The sequence below is a fragment of the Acanthochromis polyacanthus genome, chromosome 3, assembly GCF_021347895.1.
Source record: "Acanthochromis polyacanthus isolate Apoly-LR-REF ecotype Palm Island chromosome 3, KAUST_Apoly_ChrSc, whole genome shotgun sequence".
Classification (NCBI taxonomy): domain Eukaryota; kingdom Metazoa; phylum Chordata; class Actinopteri; family Pomacentridae; genus Acanthochromis; species Acanthochromis polyacanthus.
Genome location: NC_067115.1, coordinates 45,222,472 through 45,245,592, shown reverse-complemented (window position 1 = coordinate 45,245,592; position 23,121 = coordinate 45,222,472). Strand labels below are relative to the sequence as shown.

The following is a 23,121-nucleotide window of genomic DNA, read 5'->3' as shown; positions in this document are numbered from 1 at the left end:
GGTGTTTTTGGCTGTGTGTTTTGGATCGTTGTCCTGTTGGAAGACCCATGACCTGCAACTGAGACCAAGCTTTCTGACACTAGGCAGCACATTTCTCTCCAGAATGCCTTGATAGTCTTCAGATTTCATCGTACCTTGCACACTTTCAAGACACCCTGTGCCAGATGCAGCAAAGCAGCCCCAAAACATTACTGAGCCTCCTCCATGTTTCACCGTAGGGACAGTGTTCTTTTCTTCGTATGCTTGGTTTTTGAGTCTATGAACATAGAGTTGATGTGCCTTACCAAAAAGCTCCAGTTTGGTCTCATCTGTCCAAAGGACATTCTCCCAGAAGCTTTGTGGCTTGTCAACATGCATTTTTGCAAATTCCAGTCTCGCTTTTTTATGAGTTTTTTTCAGCAGTGGTGTCCTCCTTGGTCGTCTCCCATGAAGTCCACTTTGGCTCAAACAACGACGAATGGTGCGATCTGACACTGATGTACCTTGGCCTTGGAGTTCACCTTTAATTTATTTGGAGGTTGCTCTGGGCTCTTTGGATACAATTCCAACGATCCGTCTCTTCAATTTGTCATCAATTTTCCTCTTGCGGCCACATCCAGGGAGGTTGGCTACTGTCCCGTGGGTCTTGAACTTCTGAATAATATGAGCCACTGTTGTCACAGGAACTTCAAGCTGTTTAGAGATGGTCTTATAGCCTTTACCTTTAAGATGTTTGTCTATCATTTTTTTTTCGGATGTCCTGGGACAATTCTCTCCTTCGCTTTCTGTTGTCCATGTTCAGTGTGGTACACACCTTTTCACCAAACAGCAGGGTGACTACTTGTCTCCCTTTAAATAGGCAGACTGACTGATTATGAGTTTGGAAACACCTGTGATGTCAATTAAATGACACACCTGAGTTAATCATGTCACTCTGGTCAAATAGTTTTCAATCTTTTATAGAGGTACCATCATTTTTGTCCAGGCCTGTTTCATTAGTTTGTTTTTTTAAATAATTATGTTAATCAACAATTCAAAAGTAATGGCTGTTTTTGATTATTTAATTTTCAATAAATTTGTATTTATTGTTACTTTTGTGAGTTTCAAGTGATTTCAGTGAGAATTGTGGGTTTTTCCTTCTTTAACTGAGGGGTACCAACAATTTTGTCCACGTGTGTAGGTAAAATCCAAAGAGATGACATCATGGCTCTCACCTGATCTAACAGCTGATTGGTTTAAATGTTGAATCAACAATATGACACTTGAGATTAACTTCATTTGAGGTGATTTGCAGATATTTTCATTTTATACATTCTAATCACACATCATAAACTCCAGACAATATGCAGTTTTAGTATATAAACACTGCGCTGATTCAGTTCTTTAAATATTTAACCAACATCAACATTTGTCCTGACGAACGTGAAGACTGATAAAATACCACCTGTTTAGAAGATTCAACGTTTAAATAGTTGGTTTCAGTGAGTTTCATTCAGACTGAAGGCTGCTGGAACTTGACTATCAAGAATTTCAACTTTTATCTCTGCCCCCTTGTCACTGCCGTCTGTTCTCGTCCACTTTCCAGGCACTGTTCACCTCGAACGAGTTGATAAACTCCCAGTAATCGAGAATGTGATCCTGAGTATAAAAGCATCAATTCTCCAGTCATTCTTTGCAAGATTGTCTGCTAACCATGTGTACTGGCTGATTCCCCCTTGTGGTGCTCATCCAAGTTTTGTTTCTTGTAAATATCTTATAAGTGACTTGCTTTTAAATGTGCTCTACAAACGAACTTGGCTAACTTGATGTGAAGTCAAGAATTCTGGTGTGTTTTGTAGTCTTTAAGGCTAGCAACTGAACCTGGGAATGGATTTTCAATTGTTCTTAATTAACATTGAGTTACTTCAGTTCTAATTTTCTTTAAATGTAGAGAATTTTCAGCAATGCTTGATTTGTTCAGTGCATTTGTTGTGATACATCTGGAGCTACTGGTGAATCAGTGTCATCAGTGTAGCTATGGTAAGATATTTGGTTTTACTTCAAAGTATAGAATCCAGCTACATATCAACATTGACTAATACACTGCCTGGCCAAAAAAGGTTGCCACTTGGATTTAACTAAACAAATAGATAAGATTCTTCCATTGGATAATTACTGCAGTGATGACAACAACTTCTTCCTAGTTGATGCAGTGAGGAGCTTCTCATTTCTGAAACAACCAAATTGTAAGACATATCCTGTGCTCGTAGAAAGGACGTTAATCTGTCTCAGAATGTTCAAATTATTGGCCTGCATTAAGCAAAGAAAACAACTAAGGAGATGAAACAACTAAAATCAAGTGAAGAACCGTCCAACACATCATTAACACCTAAACGTTAGTGGACAACCATCATCTTCACAAACAAACGCTTAAATGATCGTAGGAAACCAATAGTAGAACTCACAGCTGTTCAATAGTGAAAGTGATAACAAATCACATGCAAGAAACTGAAAGGATTGGGATTAAACAGCGGTAGGTCTAAGAAAACCACTGATCAGTAAGGATAATCAGAAAAATAAGCTTCAGTTTGCTATGGAGCATAAAGATTGGACTCTGGAGCAATGAAAGAAGGTCATGTGGTCTGATGTTCCAAAACGATGGGGGCAGAAGTTTAGCTTTGGTTTTGGTCCCAAATTTGTGCTGCTTTTTTTTTGAGAACTGGTTTCAGACTGATTCTGAATATTATTTATTTTTTTGGATTGGTTTTGGTGTGATTTTGGTCTTGGTTTCAGACCGGTTAAGGACTGGTTTAGGACTGGATTAACAATGTCTTGGACTTTTTAGGACTAGTTTAGGTTTGACTTTGGTCCTTGTTTAAAACTTTTTGAGGACTGATTTCAGACTGTCTTAGGCAGGTCTTAGTCTTTTTTAACCCCAAGAACATCCGGCCACGTCAGGCATGGTGGAGGCAGTATAATGCTTTGTGGAACTGGAGCTTTACACAAATGAAATGGAAAAATGAAGAAGGAGGATTACCTCCGCATTTTTCAGGAGAACCTAAAACCATCAGCAGAAGGTTGATCTTGGACACAGTTGGACGTTTCAACCAGACAACAAGTCCAAACACACATTAGACATGGTAAAGAAATGGTTCCATCAGGCTAGAATAAAGGTTCTAGACTGGTCTCCCCGAAGTCCTGACTTAAACCCATCAAGAACCTGAAGAATCAAGTCAGAAAGACGACAAATTTAGTGACATTTCACCTGAAGTGGTGCAGTTCCACTACATTTGTCGTCTTTCTGTCTCCAACTTGAGTCAGTTAAATTGGTAGTATAATGATACTGCCACCTCCATGTCTGATGGTAGGTATAGAGTCCAAAGGAGTCCAAGATAAACCAGCAGATGGGGGCATTAGGGTAAGAAAAGAGGCGGATGAAGTGATGCCCTCATCATGGCTAGTGGGGGCGAGGGTTATGATCTGGAGTTGGTCAGGTTCAGCAACATTTTTTTCCCAAAGAATGTGGTCAGCTGACGACCTAAAGATACTGAATCACCAGGTCTTTCCATCCATAGAGTCTTTGGCTGCGTTTCAAGATAATGATCCCAGGATTCATGGGGTCACATTGACAACAAATGGATCAGGGAGCAGGAGACGGACTGTCCTCCATGAGAGTCCAGACCTCAGCCCCACTGAGAACTTTTGTGGTGTTCTGGAGAAGACTTTGGTCTGACTCTCCCATCATCAGTAGAAGATCTTGGCAGAAAACTAATCCAACTCCGGACAGAAATAAATGCTGTGACATTGCAGACGCTTCTCGAAATGATGCACGGCAAATGTGTGTCACTCTCAGAGCTAAAGGCGGTCCAATAAAATAATAGAGTGTACAACTTTTTTTTTTTGGGCCGCTAGTGCTTCGTAAAAATAACAAAAATGTATCTAGTAATTGGACAGTTTTTTCGTCCGATACCGGTACTGAAAGGTTCTGCCCCTAAAATGGACTGCTACTGCCACGGTGGCAATGAGGATGAGTTCTCACTGGCATCAAAATCAGAGATATGAACAATTTTCCATGTTGGACATCAGTACAGAAAATAATTTGGACCGTGAATTGGACATTTAATCACGATTTTAAATTTTGCTTTTTTTTAAAAATCGCCTTTCTGTGTAAAGTCTATAAACACGGTAGATAATCACATGACCTATTTCATTTTACCGTACAGCCTGGGGCTATTCAATGAAAGCAGTCCATTCAACAAATCAAGACAATATCTGGGATATCATGGGCCCAACTTTCGACCAAATCAGTTCACAGTGAAATCATTGTTTATTTCTGCCTCAAATTCAGTATTATTATGGCAATAAATCAAAAATATTTAATCAACTTTAACTTGTACAATGATATCAGAGCAAAACCATACAACAGAGACCCATATTGAACTTTTCTGTAGCGAGCACTCGTGAAAAATTTGACCCCAAATTCACATTTACCAGCTCCACTACAGTGAGATCATTTAGTATTTATTTTTTCAAACCTAAAGATTCTTAGGTTTTACAGAAACTGGCCTAAATCTCTGGAAACTCCAGTGTTATATAAAAAAAACAGGGCTATTTTGTTACTTCACTATCATAGCTAATTTTTGCTGAAATGTTAAGATATGTGTTTTTGTACAGGAAGGTTGGGCACAAAGGTTTTATGTGTCTCTGCATGTACTGCTATATTCAGCTGTCCTACTTCAATGACCTTGTTCTTCTCTCTAGAAATAAAACATCACATCTTATCTCTCTGTGTTTCATATTACACTCATGACCATCACAGTTGATGGAAGTTTTAAAGAAGAAAACTAAAAAAGAAAAACAACACATCTGCTACTAGTTTAAGAATTGGTCCCTTTAGTAGTTCAGGCATTTGAGTTCTGTAAAGTATCTTGAGACTGAACTGTAACTGGCGCTATATGAATAAAATTGAAGAAAATTAATAAGATTGTGTAAGAGAAAGTTTTTGCTTATTTTCCAAGTCACTATGTTTTATTTCTATTTAAAATGTTAGATGTGACAAAGCTTTCACCATAAAACATGAATAAGTAAAGCATGAAAATCAGCCATTCTATGCAATGAGCCGCGTAATGACAGCTACAGTCAGGTACGACTGGAGAAGTAATTGGCGTTTCGGCTCTGCACACCACCATACCAATGACCTGAAGCACACTGTGAAAGCAACAAACTTTTGGCTGCGCACATCACGTGACACCTCCAGGTTTTTCTTTTAAAATGATCGAACTGTGTGTTTAAAGTAAATAAGGTAACCATGGTATCGGTACACCATATGCATGTGTAGCAGGAGTGTAGACAGAAGGAAAACAGGACTCAGTGCTTCACTACCATTACAATACAGTGCACTTAAATAGCAAAGCTTTGAGCCTCAGGTCATCATTACATCATGTTCTGATGGAGGCTAAGCATACTCCACGCATGGAGTCCTTGTTCTCATTGCCTCTAGTTTCGGCTTCACAGTTACAGGATAAACACGATTGAATGTAACATTACTATGCACATCCCCACTTAAATATCACTGAGTCAGTCCCACAGCACTGAAAATGTCACCGCCTCTGCTTGGAGTGAGAATAAAAAGTTAAAAATTCAGTTATAATGATGGTGTTCATAACCTTAATTACATCAACTAGTACATTGGGGCAACCTTAAAAAAGAGAAAGAGAGTTACAACAATAAATAGGTGCTATTTTTTCCACATGTTAATGTAAATTCATACTCTTGTATGTCTTGTTCATACTTTCAATTTGACAAGCTCATATTATTGCTGTGTTTTGTGACTGTCAGTGGCATGATGGTTCACTCAGATTGTGTCGTAGAGTTGTGTACTGTTGCCTCTTTCCTTAGCGATCGTGGGTCCAGTCGGACACCAAAAACTGGCAACTTACAACTTTGTGAACCCATGTGTTTTCACATTTACACATTTTGCCCAGCTGTTATGAGTGAGTAAGCTTTCATACTGTTCAGAAATAGACAGGAAAAGAATACTTACAGCAGTTTGTAACGGCAAAGCTGTTGGCCACCTCCAGGTTATCTATATGTGGAGTCAGTCTGAAATCTGCCATCCCAAACTGAACCATGCCAACTCTGAATGCACTGTACTCCTGATCTGCACCCCGGGGGAATAAACCACCTGAGACAAACACAGACAGAAAGACAGGGCCATGGTCAGACAGACAACAACCATGTCAAAAGGACAATTTATAAAAGCACTTTGGGAATTAGTATTTATGTTTAACAGACATAAATGCAGTACATTGTTATTCAAAAATAGCAAATACATAAGGACACATGAAAAGGAAAAAAGAAAAAGAAACAGACAGAAAAGAAATGATGGCACAGTTTGAGGGAATCTCGGGACATTCTCACTGGTTAACAAAAGACTATAAATGATCGTATGGTTCCTGTATGGTGCATTTGTAAAACACAAACATCAGCTGTTTGTCTTCACAGCTAAGAAACATCATTTAGTCTTTGCAATGCTCCTGTTTGTGTGGTTGACAGTCATTTTATAACAAAATTATACAAGGCATTGTGTTGAGATGTTAAAAAAGGGTTTTATTGGGTCCATATTATAATATTATTTAAAACTGACAATCAAAGCATGTTAGCAGACATCACAGCACATCTGTACCAAACAAACGCAGCCACCGCATGTGCAGAACTGTTTTTGTGCATCTGAAATTCAGCACTTCCCTTCAACCAACTTTAGGAAAGAACGAAACACAGTCTTGTACTGATAATGAATGCAGACCAATCAGAGCTTTAGGATCCTCCACTATTATTACAGTCTGCTGTTTGGTATCATTCATGTACTGTCAACAAAAAGAAGGATGGGAATTTGCTGAGAAACAACTCCAGATTTTAACTAGATAGGTACTAGATAGAGACTAGATAGAACACGTTTGTCAATCAACAAAAACTTAAAAACACACACACACCTCTGATCATTTTTATTGAGTTCAACCAAAATATAAACTATTTTTCTGGTTTCCTCTTGATGTTTGTGTGTACAGACAGCAAAAACAGTAAATTGAATGTAAAGAGCACTGACTTTGACTCCATCACTGCTTTTAAGTATTTAAGACATCACAGAACAGTTGCCAGTTATTTGTTTTACTGTAATGCAACAATAAATAACTTCAACAAAGTCTGATGTAATCATATGAAAGATGATTTGCGGTCTCATTTTCTTCGCAATCACAAAAACATTCAGTAATACATCTCAGATTGGATCTGTGGCAGTTCCTGCTCCTTCCTCCCTTTCCTGTTAGATTGTAGAGTATTTACCAAATCATGTTTATTGCTCGGCAGCTAGTCAAATATATGTATATGATATATGGTGGAATAAATGCTAAAACAGTTTTCTTGGCTACACACAGTAAAACTACTGTCATGTCCCTGTATTAATGTTATACTCAAAAGTAAAGAGTGAAATAAGTTTAATCAGCACAATGTACTGACATGTACCCAATATCTGCTCAAGGTGGAGCTTTTATTGCTATTCCTTTGGTTTATTCTTAATTTAAAAAACCTCTAAAATGATTTTCAACACTTAACTCATCCCAAAACTTTCAGAAAAGTCATACAAATGCCATATATCAAAATGTGTGGGTTGACGGGGAATGGTGTGCTCTGTCTTTTGGTAGCAATTCGTTGTACAGTTTATACAAAATTTGTCAAACAACAACTGTTGATAACCAGCAAAACCGAGCTACCTTTTGAATCCTGTAGCTCTGGCATAATTTACAATAGAAATGTCATTTAAAGTTAAAGCAGATCACTAGGCTTTGAAGATTATTCATCTAAATCTGTGGTTTTAAGTCTTTTACAGATTTTACGCAGCTGCAGTTTACATTTTATTAATTTAGAGGCAAAAAGCTAATCCTTAGTCCGCCTGTCTGTCCCTCTACCTGCACTCACGTAATCGAGGACACATCAGGACTGGACTTGTGTGGACTTCTGACAGGCAATTGTCCCATAATCCAGGGGACACTCTTCCCTCAAGGACACATTTTAGCTCATGGAGAGAAAATATGAGGAGACTGTCAAGGAAGTGAAGACTGCAATTAACACAAACAGCAAACTTGCTCTTACTGCTGACGTCTGGACAAGTGTCTCAAATGAAGCCTACCTTGGGGTTACCTGGTGCTACATCACAGAGGACTGGGACATGCAGTCAGCCACCATGCCACTGCATGACAGACATACGGCATCTAACATGGCAGAGTGGCTGGGGGAGGAGTAGCTAGGTTAGTAAAATCATCGCCATAGTGCGTGACCGTGGTGCCAATGTTGCAGCAAACATCCTGTTGGAGAAGCATGGGTGGTCCAATGGCCACACCTTGAAACTTGTGTCACCCAGAGAGGCAAAAGGTACCTGGACTTGACCCAGAACAGTGGAGCCTGCGAGAAGAGCTTTCAGCAGCTCTGAAGTCATGGTTATGAGTGGACAGAAGTACACAACAACATCTGCCATACCTCCACCTGTGAAGGGGCTACTGAAGTCCACCCAGAGTGCTGCCTTCCAGTCAGCCCCAACTTTCCAACTCACTGCTGTAGAGCAGCTACAGGAGGAATGGAAAGGAGAACAGCACCAAACATGTGATTCTTAACCTGAGGTTTAGGAGACTTCAGTTTCTTTCCCCTGATGAAGTCCTTCATGTCCAAACCATGGCACTTGTAGAGAAAAGTGAGATGGATGTGCAGCAGCATGGCAGTGGCAGTAGCACCTCCACCGATACTCCAGCTGCTGAATCAACACCTCCACTGGATTCACTCCTTGGTTCTGATGGTGAAGACAAGGAAAGAGCAAGCAAAGGGGAGGATGTTCACATCCAAGTGAGAAACAAAGTCCTCAAGAAAAGATCCTAGCCAAGGAAGACAGGGCACTGCAGTGGTGAAAGGCTAACAGAGACAGATATCTTGTGTTGGCAAGGCTAGCCAAGTCCTACTTATGCACTGATGGTGCTTCAACACCATCTGAGCATCTGTTCTCCACAGGAAGTTAGTTTCAACACCAGACACTTGTGTTCCAAACCAGAAGGATGCCTCTAATGAAGGTCCTAGGACCCCTGACCATCACTAGACCCACCAGAGAGCAGTGATTCTAACATCTCTGGGGCCATCAGGTTGAAACCTCCCTTCAACGGTGTTTCTCCTATTTAGTCCAACAACACCTCCAGGATAGTCTAACCGCGCTAGACAACCCATGGCGACGAATTTAATTCTCTGCCAGGGTCGGTCTAGTTACCCTCGGTAAGCCTCGAGGTTGGATTCTCCTAAAACTTGCCGACGAATCACCATGAAGTGTAGAGTCAGAAGGCGGGCGTAACTGACGACAGAGGCACGACGATTCTGACAGAAACAACCGGAAACAACCATAGAAACAAGGACAGACAAGAAGATGGCTGCGCAAAATTTTAGGAGCATCCCATTTAGAATTTTTATAATTTAATGTAATTTTAACAGAATATTCAAGCAGCAACCTGTTGTTTGTGCACTTCTTTGCTCTGTCTGTCCAAATCGTTTTTTTCAGAATAGATTTTATCTGATTCATCAGTTAATTGAAAAAAATAATCGACCATTAGATCGATTATTTAAACAATCATTCATTGCAGCCCCAGTTTTGATTGATTAAGAAACACCAGGTTTTACATAATTTTTAGCTGCATTTAATTGTTTTGTTTTGATTTGTGAACCACAGAGACATTAAAATAAATAAAATTCTTTCACATGTTGATAAGTGAGAGTCTTTTTTCTCAATCATCATCAAATGTTCAGTCGAGAGGAAAAAAAATATCATTTTGTAAATTCCACCTCTGCTCAGCTGCAGCGCTCATGGCGGAGCTGGCAGAATGAGGTCATTTTCTTTGCCCTGAGCAGGGGGTTGAGGATGAGGAAATAAAAGGCGAGTATGGCGGCCTGCAGTGAGGTAGAATTATTAGCTTCTCTGACTAGCAACTCTTAACATGCTTGCTGAATACTGTCATTAGAAACAAGGAAACAATTACTGCTCAACCATTATCGTCACATGGATCCTACTCCTTTGAAGGTCTGCTGTCGGGATGAAGAAGGGGTCGGAGAAAAAGCCTTCCACTATCAACCGGCTTATATCTGGAGCTAATAACGAATTCATAAAACTCTTCAATAATCAGTCGATGTTTACAAAAATGTAAGATTGTGTACTTTGTATTTCAAACTCCAATCCATCTGATATATTTTTATTAAAAGTAAAAAAAACTAATGTTTTTATGTTCATTATGATTATTTCTTTACAAATTTCAGAATTATTTCTATGGAAACAATCACTGACTAATAAAAAATGACTGGATATCACTAAAATGTCACGTATGATACAAAAAGTCCTGCAATTATATACTGACCCGCCCAGAATGACTTGAAAATTATCCATAACTACAGAAAATTAGTCCAGAATGACATGAAATTTATCCTAAATGATTAAAAAATTATCCCAAAGACACAAAAATGATCCAAAATGATGAGAAAAGAGCCAAGCTGACATAAAAACTTGTTGAAAATGACAAGAAAATTGTCTAAAATGATTTGAAAATGATCAATAGTTACAGAAAAATAGTCCAGAATGACATGAAATTTGTCCTAAATGTCTCCAAAATGATCCCAAAGACACAAAAATGATCCTACATGACAAGAAATGATCCAAACTGACAAAAAATGTTGAAATTAACAAGAAAATTGTTCAGAATGGCTCAAAAATTGTCTGGGTCAATATATAACTGAGAGACTGTTGAAGTCCATGGGATATATCTAGCATACATTTTTATTAAAAGTTTAAAAAAATAATGTTTTTATGTTCATTATGATCATGTCTTTACAAATTACATAATTATGTATTATGGAAACAGGATGAAACAGCGACAAACATCTGCATTATTAGATTAAGTTGTGAAAACAGTGCGACATATTCTGCTCTGTTTTTGTAAAATGATTAATAGATGAATGAAAGTAGTTGGCATTCATGATTTTTATGAAGCTCTGATCGATATCTTGATGCATGTGTTGTTTACATTTTCTTTGAAGTTCCGACTTACAGCAAAAATCGACTACATCAATCTGTAGGAACAGAACTTTGATGTAAGCTGAGGACCTCCTGTAATCAGAGGACTATTAATAGGTACTATTTGCTAATTTACTTCTGGATAAAGTCCTAAAAAATCTAAAGCACTGACAAACCACAGCTATAATGCAGTGACTATGACAGTTCAATATGTGATTCCAACAACACTTGTCAGGGCTCCTCCCTCTCCTGCTTGGTTTTTTAAGCCTAATTAGAGACAGCTGCGAAGGAGCACAGCTGGCCCTGATCAGCAATCAGCACTGCATAAAAGCCCGGCTCTTTCCACAGAGCAACGCTGGGCCACTGACTGAGAGTCCTCGCATGGATTACTCTGTTGTCTGGACTTATCAAACCCTGCATATCCTTTGCCTGCTCCGTCTCCTTCAACTCTGCCCCACCTCGTCTCCTGGACTTCTGTAAGCTGTTTCTCCCTGTTTCGGTTTGGTTTAGTTTTCATTGCGGTCCTAGGCCGTCGCCTTTTGTTAGTTTAGCTTATCCATTTATTAGTTTTTGCTTAGTTTATTTCCCGTGCCGCCTGTTGAATATTCCCTGTTCTTTTATTTTTAAAACCTCTTCATAAATCATCCACCTGTCCGCCTACCTGCTGCTTGGGTTCTACACGTCCGTTTCACAACAACAGTGACATCAAGTTGTTGCTCCAATGCTCTCCACTCTTCAGGTTTTAGGCTTCCCTGCACATGTTAAAGCTGCAATAAGAGCATTTGTAAGCTGTATGGGCTGGGTTAAGGCAGGGGTATGCTCTCTCAGAACTAATTCTTAAGACTTGCCATCCCATCACATCAAACATGCTTATAGTTAATCTGAACTGACATAATGAGAAGCAGAATAAAAAGCCAGTTATCACAGAAGGGGAGAGGGATGAGTGGGACAGAAGATCATTTAATGGCGATAAAGCAGTTATCTCCATTAAGTCAGTCTCTCTTGATTCTTTCAGTTTGTTGTCTGAATCGTATTTGTTCGGTTGCAGGTGTCTTTTGGTGGCTTAAGTGGACATCAGCCAAAGGTCATTTACCAAGAAGTTCCATTACAGCACATTTTTATCTGATAACACAGTAACTACATTAAAGTAAATTATTCTGTTATTCACTCAAAGCCATATGTCAACCTTAAATAACATGTCTGTTAGACCCCATACCAACCTGACTGTTCAAGGACATCTTTCCCTTAATAACACTAGTATTAAATGGCAAATGGTCTGTATTTATATAGCACTTTACTATACCTGCAAGGTATCCAAAGCACTTTACATGATACATCACATTCACCCATTCACACACTAATGGCAGAAGCTGCCATGCAAGGCGCTAACCACAACTCATCAGGAGCAATTAGGGGTTAGATGTCTTACTCAGGGACACTTCGACATGAATATGACGGGCCAAGGATTGAACCGGCAACCCTCCGGTTGTAAGACGGCCACTCTACCCACTGACCCATGCTGCCCGATTAGACATCATCAGCCTCTCCTTATGAACAGGCTACGTACTGCAGATTTTTAAGGCTGCTGTAATCAAAAGCGATTATACAAACACTATACGCCGATGGAAAGCTTAGATTCTCATGAATCCGCCGGTATAAACCACTTTCAGATGCGATTACCACAGCGGGTGAGAAAAACACATTTGTCCGACAAAAACAAATATTCATCCATCCGTTCTCTATACACGGCTTCAAAGCACACAGCGCGACTCACATTTCCGGGTTTATTATTACACACAAAAAAAAGATTCCACAAAAAACGGCCATAATCCAACCTTTTACATCAGATGACACAAGCCAGTAAACTATTTTGTCCAAAACATGTCCTGAAGTCGGTATAAAATCCCCGAATCGGTCGTTTTCAAGGAAATGCACCTCCCGATGCGCGTCCAATATTCCCCGTATTTTTCGTAATTTTTTTTATTTAAAAATAGAATATTAGCGATTTTTTGTACTGAAAATGGCTGGAATTGACTGAAGCTTAAAGGGTTAAAGGGTTAAAGCCTACCCTGGATCCAGGTTACAGACTCATATCCAACCTCCCTGTGTTTCCTCTACATTCATTCAGCAGTTGCAACCCGCCGCTCCTAAATCCTAGCTACCACTCCTTCAAATTCCGTTTTGTTGTTGTTGTTGTCACAATTACATCACCGCCACATCTCCACCTTCATAGCAGAGTCCTGCACTGTGTCGGGTACATGAAAGTACTAAGATAAACTACAGATAACTATCTTGCTCAGTAGCTTAATTAGTTGCAGGAGCGTGTCCTGTCAAACACCCAGGCACCACGTCAGAGAGTCAGAGGAGTGACGGCCTGGAAAATAGGACAGCTACTTACCGAAGAGAAGTTATTAGCTTAAAGTAACTCATCATAGATTTTACAAGTTAAATAGACATTCACAAAATACTGATGTCCACCTAACATTATGTAACATATCCATAGCTTCAGCTAATTGGGCCCAGTGCCAACTCAGTCTCGCTAACGTGAGTAAACTATTGATAGCATTAAGCTAATATCTACACTCCATGATGTAACTGCTGACTGCGTTTTCGGATGAGCTTGTTCAAATATATTTTTTTAACATTCAGCCTTTAAAAAGCCATTTTCAATTGCCCATTCAATAAATAGGGTGTTCAAGTAAAATCTACAGTGAAGTGTCATTTGTTTATGTCGCCACTACTCCCAGAGAGTCTGCCGCCACTGCTGGAAAAAAATCCTAGAGGAAACACTGCCTCCCTTTCATTTCTAAAATGCTTGAAAAAGTTGTTGCAAACCAACTATGTGTTTATCTGCATAGAAATGGTTTGAATAGTTTCTAAAAGGATTTAGAATGCATCATAGTACAGAAACAGCAATGGTGAAAGTCACCAATGATCTTTCCCTGTTAAAGGGTGTTTTCCTTGCCACTGTCGCCTTAGGGCTTGCTCTGGGGGTCAGGCATACTGTATGGGTTCTGTAAAGTGTCTTGAGAAAATTTGACTGTAATTGGTGCTTTATAAATAAAATTGAATTGAATCTTCTAGTAGCCACCAACAGTGGACTAGTTTCTATCCTGGTTCCACTGGATCTCAGTGCTGTGTTTGATACAGTTGATCACAATATCACAACAGTCAGTGAGATAAAGGAACTGCACTAAATTGGTTTGAATCATATTTATCAGACAGATTCCAGTTTGTTGTTAATAATGATTCTTCTGCTCACATCAGAATTAATTATGGCGTTCCACACGGTTCTGTGTTAGGACCAACAATTATTAATTTGCATATGCTCCCCTTAGGCAACCTAATTATTAGGAAACACCCCATTGTTATGCAGATGACACCAACTACATTTATCTATAAAGCCAAATAAAATCAGTCAGTCAGTCAAACTCCAGGCATGTCTGAAAGACATAAAGGCCTGGATGACTTGTAATTTTCTTCATTTATATTCAGACAAAACTAAAGTTCCTCTGAATGGCATTGCCTTGGCCTCTAGTTCAACTGTAAGAAACCTCAGAGATATTTTTGACCAGAATATGTCCTTTAACTCACACATAAAGCACGTCTGTAGGACGGCCGTCTTTCACCTGTGTAATATTGTCAAAACCAAGAACTTCCTGTCACTTAGTGAGCCTAAAAAAATAGCCATGCATTTGCAGCTTCCAGGTTGGACAATTGCAATTCCCTATTTTCAGGATGTCCCATAGATGCTCTTAAAAACACAGTCCTTGAGATTTAACATTCTTTGTCATCCAGGACTTCTAACTGGGGTACACCCGGATGTGTTTGTTCACAGTAACATTGCCAACACAGTTCTGTATGTAGCAGACTACAGTTGATGTGTATTCCTCCAAGTCCTGATTCTCAAAGATGACCCAGTTAGTCCTTCTAAAGCAATCCTGCAGCTGCCAGGACGTTCCCTCAGGCCAAGCTTTTACAGTTGTTGTGATGGGATGAACTTTTCTTCTGAGGTGAGTGTATGGTGGGGTTAAGAGTATGGACGAGTTATCTGACTGGCCTACGTCTGGAAATGGTGTTGATTTAAGGTCTTTTTGATGTTAGAAAAAACTTTATCCAGTGTGTTTAGCCCTGTCATCGAAGAGCTGATGTGTCTTTAAAAAAATCCCCAGCTTTGACATGAACTACCTCTGATATGCGCTCTGTTGAGAGGTTATGGCGCTGCATAAGTAACCTCAGGCTACGCTAGTATTAACATCCAGCAGAATGTAAATAGCTGTGACTATAACAACAGTAACTCATGTGGAAGGTAAATGGGTCTGCATTTAACTGTCAGGTACTTCAAATCACAACAACAATGGCTGTGTATGATTTTGGCATTAGTGCACCAGTTGTTGGTAATCTATTCCTTGCTTATACTGGAGCCTTTGTTTCTGTAACAGTAAAATGACATGCGTCCTGCTAGCTCCATGGTAACATCGGTGATGAGTGGGCCAAGTCTCTGTTAAAAGCAGAATGCACCACTCCTGTGTGTTTGTTCATGGAGATTTGTAGTTTCAGTTCGTCCAACCGGCACTCTTCTCCTCTGTGGTTCCCCGATGCTGGAATAAAGTTACTCAACTCTATTCGATCTGCAGAGACCCACCCAGTCGTTAAGAAAAGACGAAAGGCCCAGCTCTTCAGTGAATACCTTTATACTTGACAGACCCCCAAAAAATAAAAAAAACAACAAAAAAAAGTCCTACTACCTCCCAGTGGTGGAGGAAGTACTGAAGCTCAGTACTTAAGTAAAAGTACAGATAATCAGCAAAATATATACTTAAGTAAAAGTAGAAGTACTACATTACAATCCTACTTGAGTAAAAGTAAATAAGTACTTACTTTTAAATGTACTTTAAGTATTAAAAGTAAAAGTACTCATGCAATGGGCTGTCACTTAATGTCTATATAGCAATAAATACCTAGTATGGGGCTGTGTTGCCCTGTAGGGTAAAATATTATCAACAGAATTAAAAATAGAGTGTGAAATGTATCACAGAGAGTAAGCATAAGTACGCTAACCTTTACAATAAACTAAAGTTGTTGCTGGTAAATATTACTAATGGCATCTGCAGAGGTATAAGAATTATTAGTAGTGACATCTGAATTTTCTAATATCGTTAGGCAAAACCAATAGAGAAGACGGTTATTTTTTCAAATCATTTATTTTATTGTGATTCTATTCAAAGTAAAACACAGGACTCTGTTGGCTGCATTATAGGAAAAAAATGTATCCAGAGTTGACATGCCAAAAACTGGGCTAGTAAATGACTGGGGCATTAATCAATGAGAATTTTTGTACTGGTAATTAGTTTGACTAATTAGTTTGTGACATTTTAAGAACATTACTTAAATTAAATTATTCCTCACTAACAATTAACTAAAGATCTTAGTGCAATAACAAAATAAAGAATTTGAGGACAAAATCTCAAGATTTGGAAAAGACAGATCATGTCACATTTTTCAGTCATTTATCTAATCAAACGGGCTAACTTATCGGCAGATTAATAAACTGTGAAAAATAAAAATTTAGTTGCCCTTTTTCAAATCTCTCTCTTTTTTTTAGCTTCTGACAGGTCGCGAACATGAGAATTCAATAATGCTCATCTTAATGCTGGCAAGGTTCATCCATAAACACTGTCCTCTTTTTTTCGGCTAATGTGAAACAAACAAGCTTATGCCTGTGATAAATTACGTTCCCTTAAGTGTTTGTTTTTACCACCGACAGGTTAAAATTGTTGTTACTAGGGTATGAAAACATTAAAAAGGATTCATAAAGAGACAGGACTGCTGTTAAAGGGTCAGAATAAAAAGACAAAATAAGACTAATTTTACCTGCACTATCTAGGCATTGAGCTAGTGCAAACGTGCACATTAATACGAATTTCACAACATAGAAAAGCTACACCCTGTATTACATTGTAAGTTACGTCAAGCTAGCAAGCTAATTTACCTCACGTTCCCATGGAAGTTAGCTAAATAATGAAAACACCGTTGTACTCATTTCTGGCTGTTTCTGTAAATTAATATGTACTCTGCTAGATTATAGCATTTATAACATGATGTCAGTAAACAAAATTAATATAACTTTGGCTAACATGTATAATCCCGTGAAAATAACTTTGCATTGCAAGAGTTCCGCTTACCTCAATGTGTTTCTTAAGATTCGAAGGTGAATTTTTGAAAGCCAGCAATTCTTTCCTTTGCGGCAGACAGCTGAGGCGTTGGAATATCCACGAGTCCTTCTTGGAACCGATATATCTAAACAATTCCTTTAAATAGGGCCAAGGGTGACTGGAATCAGTCTCAGTCTCCGTGTCCATGTTCGCACTGCCGCTTCCAAATACAAGCTCTGCTGTCACTGGAGGCCGGGATAACAGAACGTGATTGGTTCAAACTTCCGAGGCAGCGACCATAGTCTATGAATGCATCCAATACTCGTTGTGAAGACATTTGGCGACTAATCAATTATAAAATGTAACGAGGTGCATTTTGGAAATGTAGTGAAGTAGAAAGTACAGATAATAGCTGCAAAATGTAGTGGAGTAAAAGTCAAAAGTATACTCTATATTTTTTACTTAAGTACAGATACGTGAAAAATGTACTTAAGTACAGTAACGAAGTATTTGTACTCCGTTACATTCCATCACTGCTACCTCCCGCACTGTCTGCAGACACCAAGGTCCTACCAAAACTGAACTAGTTTTATGGCACTTATCCAGTTTGTTTTCTCCTGCCTAGATTCTTGCTTGTGTTGTATCTACTCTGAATGAAATTGTAAACAGCAAGCAGGAGAGCATTATTGTTATTTCTTTTGTACATATTCAGTTATAGTAATCATTAATAATGAAACACCATAGGTAGGTATGGGTGATATTCATGAACGACAGGTTCCCCAGCACCCAGACCTTGTTGCTTCCCAGTGGCACCAATGTCCCGCTGACGAGTCCCATCAAGGTCCCGCCACCGAGGTCCTGCAACACCAGTTCTGCATCCTGGTCATCTCTGAGGGTCTCGAGCCAGCTTCACCTATTTCCAAGCAGGTAGATGGCACCTCTGCTGCTCCCGAGTGGGCTGACGCCGCCATATATTGGGACCTGCCAGAGTCAGCTGACAATCCCCCTGGAAAAGTAACTACTCCTGAACCGTGGCCATCCCTGCACTAGAGTCTCCACACACAGTGGGGCTCAGGCCTTCAGTGGTACCCAGTCCAGCCTCCAGAGTGGTCCCACCTTCGCCAGGCCCCAGTCTGACCTCCAGAAGGGCTCTATCTTCACCGGTCCTTCCCTCCAGAGTGGCCCCACCTGCCCAACCAGACCCCATCCTCCGGAGCAACCCTGCCTGTCCTTGGAACTACGTACTTTGGTTTCTTTTGACCAGTCTCTGTACTCCCCTCTGGTCTGTCTACTGCTTTTGGAACTGTGTAGTTTTGCTTTGACCAGCTTCCTGTCTGCCCTCCAGCACATGTATTGTTGACTCTTTCATTTTGGTTTTGGAATACCTTAGTTTGATCAGGGTCACCTCCCGGTTTGTGCTTTCCTGTGCTTGGACTCCCTTATTTGTTGATCTGCCTTAGGGACATTCCCAGACTGTTCTGGACTCTTTCACTTTGGTTTTGACCCTCCTCCAGATCCTCTTCACCCACCCGGCTGGTCCTAGACTTGTCTTTGTTCTTGGATTCCGCCCTCATCAAGGACTTCTTCCTCCAGCACCCTGACTGGCTTCGTTATGTGCCAGCATGTGGGGGTTCTGTCAGCTGTGAGGATGAACTCACCTGCTCATAATCACCTCCTTCAATAAAAGCCCTGTTCATTCTTCTACTTGTTGTCTGTATTCCTGTCGTTTCCTGACCTATCTCCAGCCTGCTGTTCCCAAGCCACAACATCCTGACTGCCCTGCATCGGTGACACTCACCATCCTGCTGGTGCCTGCCGCCGACTCTGCTCTGGCGATTTCCACAAGCTTTGGCCTGCTACGGTCCTTCACGCCTTCTTTCCTGAGCCTACATGCTCCCTTTAGTTTAGCTTTCTCTTTCATGAGTATCCCTGTTTTGTCAGTCTAGTGCATTTTATTCTTTTTAGGTCTGCTTATGTTTTTCCTCAGTAGTTAGTTTGGAGTTTTTGTAGGGGTTTTTAGTGTTCATGCCATGATACTTTTCATTGTTTTCCAACTAATTTTTGGTCACACACCTGTCAAAGCTGCTACATTGCAGTCACCTGGTTACCACAGCCAGAATGTGAGGCATTTAGGGAACATCTGTAAAATACAATACATGCAGATAAGCAGATGTTCAGCAAATGTTTAGTCTGTGATGTTTAGTCTGCTAGTTTATGTCAAAAGAAGACTAGTGACAAAATAAATATATTTTCAGATTAAAACAAATTACAAACATCAAGTCTTGTGTCACTCAAGTCAATGCAACGTCTGGTTTTACAACCAATTACAGCTTTAATTTACACACACAGAAAGACAGAGCGCAGCGGAGGCAATTTACTGTGTTTTGAAGGTAGTTAACACCAGTCTTCCACAAGCATTTCTAGCATTACACAGAAAGACCCTAACAATTTACTTGTAGGTGATACCAATGGCTACTGCTAAAAGGCTAGCTGTGCCCCTCGGTCAGTGACTCAGGTGAAGGCAGGGGACACCCTGGACAGGTCACCAGTCTGTCACAGGGCTACATATACAGACACACAATCACACTCACATTCACACCTACGGAGAATTTAGAGTCACCAATTAACCTCAGCATGTTTTTGGACTGTGGGAGGAAGCCGGAGTACCCGGAGAAAACCCACGCATGCACCGGGAGAACATGCAAACTCCATGCAGAAAGATCCCAGGCCCAGGCCGGGATTCGAACCGGGGATCTTCTTGCTACAAGGTGAAAGTGCTAACCACTACGTCGCTGTGCAGCCCAGCTTACAACATGTAAGATGAAAAATAATGTTTTTTGTTAAATTCTTTTCACATCAAATTAAAGCATTCTGATCATATGAATTTGGTACTTTTCCATTTATTTCTGAATACATTATACAGGTTATATGAAAAATGAAAGGGTGCCAGTAGTGGTGACCAGGACTGTATCTCATGTAGCGAGAACAAATATTACTACTAAAGCAAGAAAACCAATTGAAACAATTCAACAAGTCTCCTTTCGCCTGCACCATATACATCATATCTAGCAGAAGCATCAATATTAACCCAATTAAATTACATTTACATATATCTTTTTCACGAAGAGTTCAACCACTCTGTTGTGCAGACAATCCGACAGTAAGTCCTGTTCTATCATCATGGAGGCTAATGAGATCTCATTGTATCTCCTGAATAATAGCTCTTGTCTACCAAAAACATGACACAATCTATCAGTCTTTGCAATATTTCCCTAATTTTCCACACTCATATTTGTTGTGGAGCTTCATACATATATCCAAAGGTTTTTACCAGTACCATGGCTTGTAAATGTTCAGCTGTACTTTGGTGACTCGCTGCTGAATTGGATAAACAACCCAAAGATCACCAACTCAGTGTGGCTTCAAACAGCAAGTTGTTCAGTTGCTAATACCAGCCTTTCTCAGCAATACAAGTTACAGTGCTCCTCAGAGCTCATAGTTACTGAGCTGAAAGTGATAGACAAAGCTTTTTCCCTAGCATCGGGATTGGTCTGCGTTTCCTCACAATGTTCAGCTTTTCTTGGAAAGTCCACCTTGAAAATGGCTTTCGAAGTAGATGTGCGACCAAATCAAATCTTCTCCTCATAAGCCATTGTTGGCATAAAAACAAAAACTACTAATGTGTATGATAAAGTTGTAGCTTGTGCAGGTCACTAAAGACAAGAGTTGCTAGCTCTGGCTAAGCTCTCTGACCATCCAGTCAGAGGATGTGAAAATGCTGACATCATCATATGCCTGCTAGATGATCCTGAGGTCACCAACTTGATATATATTTAAACTACAGGTGCTGGCACTTTTGATTCTGAAGGCCTCAGGACAGATTTTCTTGACCCTGGCAACACATAATGGATGAAATATGATTGGATAAAAGCTTCAACAAAAACATACACTACTGGAAGCACCACAGCCCAGAGACACGCGATGAAATGAAAAGAATAGACTATTGGGAATAATGTAAAAGACTGATAGGAGAAAATTTAAACAAAAGTCAGTGATTCTAGTAGAACTAAGGCCAGCAGAGAAGGCCTTGCTGGTCCTGACGGCCCACCACTGCATATAATGTACACATGTATAGATTCTGTAATGGTAATCATTATTAATGAGGCAGTCATGGTTAAGCTGGTGAAAAGCGATACTTCTCATGGCCAATTTAAATCTCCAGCTCTGAACAGAACTTTCTCTGGAGCAGGTTAGCCTGATGGTTACCTATCCAAGTTTGACTTTAGGCTCAACTTTCTTCACAAACCTATTGATCTCACTGCTAAATACACCCCTCAGAGTGCAAATATGTTGTTCTAGCATTGTTTTTATCAGCCATAACTGCTCTGTTAAGCCTTGTATACAGCAGTTATTACCTTGTCCATGGCCTGCATTTATTACCAAGGCAGAAAAATAAATATCATCCATATCCAATATGATCCACATTGTTTTTGAACATTTCTCACATTGCCAGGAGTGATTGTCTGACAGGCTACAAACTGTGGCTTCAGTTACTCAGTGTTCTGTTACTAATGTCTTTTTGAGACCTTTATTCATCCCAAACATAATTATACATAGTGCAATGCGCACTGAAATGCACTGAGAACCTGTTCCAGACTGATTGCTATAAAATTTCTAATTTGTTAGGTAATACAATAGCTTGTCCATAATAATAAAACTTTAAAACAGACGCAAACAACTTACATCAGTTATACTCACCGATAACCAAAGCAATCAGACTTTAGAGTAGTCAGAAGAGTTTTGGTATCGGTCGTTGGAATAATAGACCTGGACACACCTCACAGAGGTTTAAAAGCTGAGGCAACACCAACCACCACCAGAACTGAAGAAGCCTCTTGGATGAGAGGTGAAACGTCTCTACGGAACTTTCTTAAAGTCCAGTGGATTGATTTAAACTACTTTGGATAACCATGACCTGGATGAATGAGAACCTACACAGACAATCAGACTTTTGTCTCCCACACACGATGTTAGAAGACTGTAAAAAGTATTCAATCTGAGTTTAACAGAGACCTTTAGCACCAGACAGCGGCAGGACCTATATGCATGTATTTACCTATAGAACAACAGTAACTTAATTAAAATCTTACAATTAGAAATGATCCCCGAGGGAACATGGAGAGTGGATCACTAGAGGCCAGGATGTGACAAGTCAACTGTGTAGAACAGGAGAGTCAAACTCATCTTAGTTCAGGTTCCACATCCAGTCCAGTCTGATCTCCAGTAAAACCAGTAAAACCAGTAAAACCACAGCATAACAACCGATAAATAACCACAACTCATAACGGTTACTTTGTTTTAGTGCAAAATGTTCACATTTAAGGAATTATCATCTAAAAAAAATCTACATATTTCTGAAGAAAAATAAGTTCAGTCTCATCAACATTCATCCTCAGTTTATCATTTCCACATCACAACTTCCAGATCACAGAGTGTCTACAAAGGAACGCAACATTTAGTCACCTGGAACTGAATAATGTAGTATTTTACCTATTTAAAAAAACAAGACAAAAAACAACAAAAGCAAGACAAAATATTATAAAAATGATGCAACAACAAAAGCAAGAAACAAAAGGATAAAAATTAGACAAACGACACGAAGCAAAACAAAAAAGTGGCAAAAAATTAGACAAAAAAGTTACAAAGAAACAAAAAATGTACAAACGAGACAAAAAAAGACAAAACCGTGACACACAACGACAAAAATGATACAAAAACACAAGCGAGAGGAAACAGAAACACAAAACAACAAGAACGTGACGCAAATGATAAAAGTTGGACAAAAAAATAAAAACAACAAAAACTAAACAAAATGTAACAAAAATGAGACACAAATAACAAAAGTGAGAAACAAAATAA

General features: G+C 39.6%; 1 protein-coding gene across 4 annotated transcripts in view; it reads right to left on the bottom strand.

The window, feature by feature from the left end:
• LOC110968748 (glutamate receptor 2-like) overlaps positions 1-23,121 on the bottom strand; it is a 72,957-nt gene that overhangs the window by 48,040 nt on the left and 1,796 nt on the right. For all 4 annotated transcript variants that reach the window (XR_007941186.1, XM_051946440.1, XM_051946439.1 and 1 more), the window contains exon 2: positions 6,002-6,142. Coding sequence is in view for 3 of the 4 variants with exons in the window: in XM_051946440.1 (XP_051802400.1) it covers positions 6,002-6,142 (141 nt within the window). In the remaining variant the exon portion in view is untranslated. The remainder of the gene's footprint in view (positions 1-6,001; positions 6,143-23,121) is intronic.